General features: G+C 32.7%; 1 protein-coding gene across 1 annotated transcript; it reads left to right on the forward strand.

Annotated features, from left to right (window-relative positions):
- The first annotated feature begins 785 nt into the window (after nt 1-785).
- On the forward strand, nt 786-3,413 carry LOC104217681 (lignin-forming anionic peroxidase-like). The gene is made up of 4 exons (XM_009767989.2): nt 786-1,057; nt 1,445-1,630; nt 2,120-2,285; nt 2,732-3,413. The coding sequence occupies exons 1-4, from the start codon at nt 851-853 to the stop codon at nt 3,145-3,147; spliced, it is 975 nt and encodes a 324-aa protein (XP_009766291.1). The 5' UTR covers nt 786-850; the 3' UTR covers nt 3,148-3,413.
- The last annotated feature ends 2,587 nt before the right edge of the window (nt 3,414-6,000 follow it).

A 6,000-nucleotide genomic window follows, 5' to 3' on the forward strand; every position in this document is an offset into this window, starting at 1 on the left:
AGAGAATTTACTTAGTAATACATGATAGTTATTTTTTTAGTCATCTGGCAATAATTTTTTGTTTATGTACACTTTCAAGGTTAACCGAATTTAGTAATTAAAATTAAAAATCAATAGGATACATAAATGATAATAACCATTTCAAATTCGAAAAAAATATAAGAATTTAATAGATCTTGATATATGAATATGGAAGAACAAAAAGATTGACGTATTTCAATAACACTTAACAAAAAATTATCATACAACTCATTTATTTAAGGTTAATAAATATGGAGCACTTCATATTTTATTAAATATTATATCCCGTAAGAGAATCCCAAATATTTTTAGACATTTTTGTAACGAAATTCTATATAAAATCTTAAAAGTATGTATAAAATTTATATATTTATATGTCAGTTGGTTTGATTTTTTGTACTCAATATTAAACAAATCAAACCAAACCTAGTCGGGGTTTTTTAATCGGTTTGATTTGACTTTTCGGTTGGATGGGTTTTCCGGTTACGTTTGTACACCCCCTAAATTTATATTGTTGATAGCAGGTGTGATCAACTCGTAGGATTTTAATTAGCTCTAACTTTAAGTGGGGAGGCGATTTCTATATAAACAGAGAGTCGAATAAGTTTTTGATTAAGAGATGTATTTTCAAGAGATAAAAGAAAATTATTTACGTGTTGCCTATGTTATAGTGTCGGTAGAAAATAATTATGGAATGTCTCAATCATTTTAGCTCTCTACTCCACTTCTTATATTCTATAAATAGCAACCTAAAATGACTATCCAAAAATATATAGTAGCAATTTTCTTGAGTATTCTTGAAAAAAAGAAACTTAAAAAGTTGTCAATCATGTCTTTTTTTAGATTTGTTGGTGCAATTCTTTTCTTGGTTGCAATTTTTGGAGCATCAAATGCTCACTTAAGTGCAACATTTTATGATTGCACTTGCCCTAATGTTACAAGTATTGTACGTGGTGTTATGGAACAAAGGCAACGTACTGATGCTCGAGCTGGTGCTAAAATTATTCGTCTTCATTTCCATGATTGTTTTGTTAATGTAATAACCTGACCCTTAGAACTTTTTCTAACCTATGTTTTCATGCATGTTTATGTGTATTGAAGAACTACATCACGTTACGGACATAAATAATATATACTGACAGTGTAAAGATCTTTTATCATATTAGTGCAGCTTATAACATGTACTGGATATATATAGTGACGGTCTACAAATCTTTTACCATATCAGTGTAGCATGATTGTAGGTTAGTTACCATTTTTACTGTTATAGTGGGTATAACATTTTGTGATTTTACTGTGATAGAAAGTCAAGTTCACTTTCTTTAATGTGTATATGTGCACAGGGTTGTGACTTTACTGTTATACTGTGAGAAAAAGTTCAGTGACCAAACGTGAAATTAACCGTATATATATATTTGCACAGGGTTGTGATGGATCAATTTTGTTAGACACAGATGGGACACAAACTGAGAAAGATGCAATTCCTAATGTAGGTGCAGGAGGATTTGATATTGTTGATGATATTAAAACTGCATTAGAGAATGTATGCCCTGGTGTTGTATCATGTGCAGATATTTTAGCCCTTGCATCTGAAATTGGAGTTGCCTTGGTAAGAGATTACAAATATGACATTTTCATAGATCTTGCTTAATTAATTAATTATTGATTTTCTCCCCTTTTTCAGTTGTTGAAGTCTTTCTTAACTATTTAATTATTTATGATTTACTAATAAGATTAGCTTAAAAATATTTGAAAATCATCTTGGCTCTAAAAGCTAACAACATGGCCTTTATTTTATGATATAGGCAGAGGCGGAGCCAGGATTTCAAGTTTATGGGTTTGAGATTCTAATCATTTTAAGTTACTGGGTTTTAAATTAATAATTTACATATATTTAATGGAGTTTTTAAGACAAAACAAGGTTCGAATTAAAATTACTGGATTCGACCGAACCTGCTCTCGGCACTCTAACTCCGCCCTTGAATTTAAGGCACATTCGAGAGAATTACCACTTAAATATTTTAAAGACAACTAGGATTTTATCACTAATTTAAGCATTATATATATACTGACAGTGTAAAAAATGTTACGTTATCAGGCTGGAGGTCCATGCTGGCAAGTACTTTTTGGCAGAAGAGATAGCTTAACAGCAAACCGATCTGGAGCTAATAGTGATATTCCTAGCCCCTTTGAAACCCTTGCTGTAATGACGCCACAATTCACCAACAAGGGAATGGATTTAACTGATCTTGTTGCTCTATCTGGTAAAGAATTTTTGCACTATCAGTATACTTTAATTTGTTGAAAAACACCCAACATGGGTGTGTTAGCCATAAACTTGATCAAAAAAGAAAAAAAAAATTGTTATAATAGGTAATACGTTTTATTTTACAGGTTACTAATCTCACTTTTTATAAGCAGTACATGTAACTATCTTTTAAACGACTTGGTTATGAAAAAAACTTACCTGTCATTATATAGGAGTTAATTTGAGATTGAAACGTATTTGATTGATTTCACGTTAACAACAGTTTCTCTAAGGGTAAAGATTTAACATGTTCTAGCATGTTAGTACTTACCATTTGTACTAGGTTACCGATAAGTATTTATTACTGCATAAAAATTACATGCAGTTACCTCTTAAATAATCTGATTGTATAAGTTTTCACTCTGTTTACACATAAAACTTAAACGCATTCTGAATGTGTAGGTGCACACACATTTGGAAGAGCAAGATGTGGTACTTTTGAACAACGTCTCTTTAACTTCAGTGGCAGTGGTAATCCTGATCCAACCGTAGACGCTACATTTTTACAAACATTACAGGGAATTTGTCCTCAAGGTGGAAATAATGGCAATACTTTTACAAATCTTGATATATCAACTCCTAATGATTTTGATAATGACTATTTCACTAATCTTCAAAATAATCAAGGACTTCTTCAAACTGATCAAGAGTTGTTTTCTACATCTGGATCTGCTACAATTGCTATAGTGAATCGTTATGCTGGTAGTCAAAGTCAGTTTTTTGATGATTTTATTTGCTCGATGATTAAATTGGGTAATATAAGTCCATTAACTGGTACTAATGGAGAGATTAGGAAAGATTGCAAGAGGGTTAATTAATTAATTAATTAATCAAGCAGATTATATTAATTATCAAGATCGAGTGCTTTAATTTCTGCATGTTCTTGTGTTGTTTAATCATGTCCTAAAGAAAGATTGTCAGAAGTTTGATGTCATGAGTTGTAAATTTTTTTTCATCTTTTTGACGCTTATTTTGTTTTATGTAAATGTAATATGTGCTGAAATGGCAATTCCAATAAGGATGTTATGCTGAAATAGCAATTCCAATAATTAAGGATTTAATCCATCTCTCTTTTTTTGGAGTATATTTTTCAGTTATTCTTGTTTATTTCTGTTACACTATCCGATTGTTTTAAAAATCAATTACAAGTTTTATTTTACAATATGAGTAACTTACGGACATGTAATACCTCAGACTTTAGACAGTCTCAGACAAAACACCAGAGTGATACTAGATATATAAGTTAACAAGTGTTACAACGAAATTAAAATATATTAATAATGTATAATATTTTATAATAAGTTAAATCCAAATTATCACTAAAATATCCACAGTTACGTCACTAATCATGTGGTAAGAACGTGTTCAACATGGGTCATTTTTAGAAATTATACACTCAAAATAAATGAAATAATTAAAACTACTAAATTATTTGAAAATCAACTAGAAGTTACTTTCTATTAACAAACTTGCATTTGTAACTTTGTACGTTAAATATAAATAACCTGATTCACCGGATAAAAATACACTAACATTGTACGTTAAATAAGGGCAAAAGAACATTGAGAATGTAAAAAGCCAATCTTTTATATTGTCAGTGTGTGTAATAAATTAAATTCCAATCACTACTAGAATTACCAAAGTTAGAATGAAATAAGTTTAGAAGTATTGATTTTAGGATCAAGTAATAAACATCGACAATCACGTGAACATAATAGACACTAGCTTCATTATATGATAAAGACAAGCTCAATTATGTAGGATGACTTTAAGTGAACATAATAGACAAACTTAGCTTGAAAAAACAATATGATTAAGACAAGATAAATACCTATTGATTTTACCAATTTATGTCAAATCGGTATTATTAAGGGACGTACGTTTACTCCAAATTTATTACTTCGGCGACTTAATAATGAATTGGAAGAATGCATACATCGTGAAATCACATCACAATCAAAAGAAATACGTGCTAAGAGCTATTTAAGAAATACTAAAGTCCAGTTGCTTACTTATTTGGAATTTTTACCTCTTATAGCAAAGGTTAACACCTTATTTATTTTAAATAAATATCATTTAAAAAAATTATATTCTACAGATATCTTTTAAGGTTTATAGCAAAATATTTAATTTTGGTTACCTCCTAGTCCTAAGTCACTAAATACGCCAATCAGTTACATTATTTTCTTTCTCTCTCTATTTTGATACATCCCATTCTCTTCCTGTGATGACCTTTTTCGAGGCCTTGAAAACCTCATGTAGCAAAACCTTGATTTGCGTGCGCAGCCCGGGCGTGTAGCCGGAAAGCTTATATGTGAAAATCTGTGAAAAATGATAATTTTTTACTGTAAAATAAGTTAATTTGACTTCGGTCAACGTTTTGGGTAAACGGACCCGTACCCGTGATTTGCCGGTCCCATAGGGTCCATAGGAAAATATGGGACTTGGGCCTATGCCCGGAATCGAATTCTGAGGTCCCAAGCCCGAGAAATGAATTTTTAAAGAAAATTGTTTTCTGAAATTGTTTAAAGGAATTTGAAATGAAATTTGATTAGAACATGATGGTATCGGGCCCGTATTTTGGTTTCGGCGCACGGTACAGGTGTTATATATGATTTAAGATGATTCTGTGGAATTTGGTGAAAAACAGATGTCATTTGACGTGATTCGGACCTAAATTGCAAAAAAAATTATGTTTAAGAAGTTTGAGGAAGTTCTTTGGTTTTGAAGTTATTTTGGCTATTTGATTGCATGGATAAGTTCGTATGATGTTGTTGAATTAGTATGTATGCTTGGTTAGGAGCCCCGAGGGGTCGGGTGTGTTTCGGAAGGTTTTGGACTTATGAAAAGTTGTAGGTTTTTGTTGTTCGGTGCCCAGGGATTTTGTTATTCACGTTCGCGTGGGTCTACTCGCGAACGCGTAAGTCAAATTTCCCAGGAGCCAAACTTCTTCTTCGCGAATGCGAAGCTAGAGTCGGTAACGCGAGGCTAAGGAGGGATACCATTCGCGAACGCGACACAGCTCATGCGAATGCGATGGCTAGTGAGCCTGGGCAGGGGGAGGGGCATTTTACCCACGCGAACGCGAGGCTCGAGGAGTTTCTTCTCCGCGAAATCGAGCCGGCTTCCGCGAACGCGAAGGCTTATCAGGCCTAACCCATCGCGAACACAGTGAGTAATTTCGCCCAGTTATTTTAAAAGACCAGAATAGTAGCCATTACGGGATTTACACCAAAACTCATAACTTCTTCATCTTAACTCCAAATTGGGCAATTTTTGAAAAGGGGTTTCCACCACCAATTCATGGGTATGTAATCTTAGACTCATTTTCTTCAATTTCCATTAACACCCATTAGATTTCTAGGCTTAAATCATGTAATTAAGGGTAGAAAATTAGGGATTTAGGTAGAGTTAGGGTTTTTTGATTATTTGTGATTTAGACCTCGTTTAGGGGTCGGATTTGAAAAAAAATTATAAATTCGGGCTCGTGGGTGAATGGCTGATCGGGTTTTGGTCCGAACCTCGTGTTTTGACTCAGCGGGCCCGGGGTCAATTTTTGACTTTTTGGGAAGATATATTAGAAACCTATAATTAAGCATTAGAATTGGATTGTTTAGCTTATATTGATGTTATGAAGTCGATTATGTATAGATACAATTGATTTGGAGCCG

Source organism: Nicotiana sylvestris, chromosome 11 (genome assembly GCF_000393655.2).
Source record: "Nicotiana sylvestris chromosome 11, ASM39365v2, whole genome shotgun sequence".
Lineage (NCBI taxonomy): Eukaryota > Viridiplantae > Streptophyta > Magnoliopsida > Solanales > Solanaceae > Nicotiana > Nicotiana sylvestris.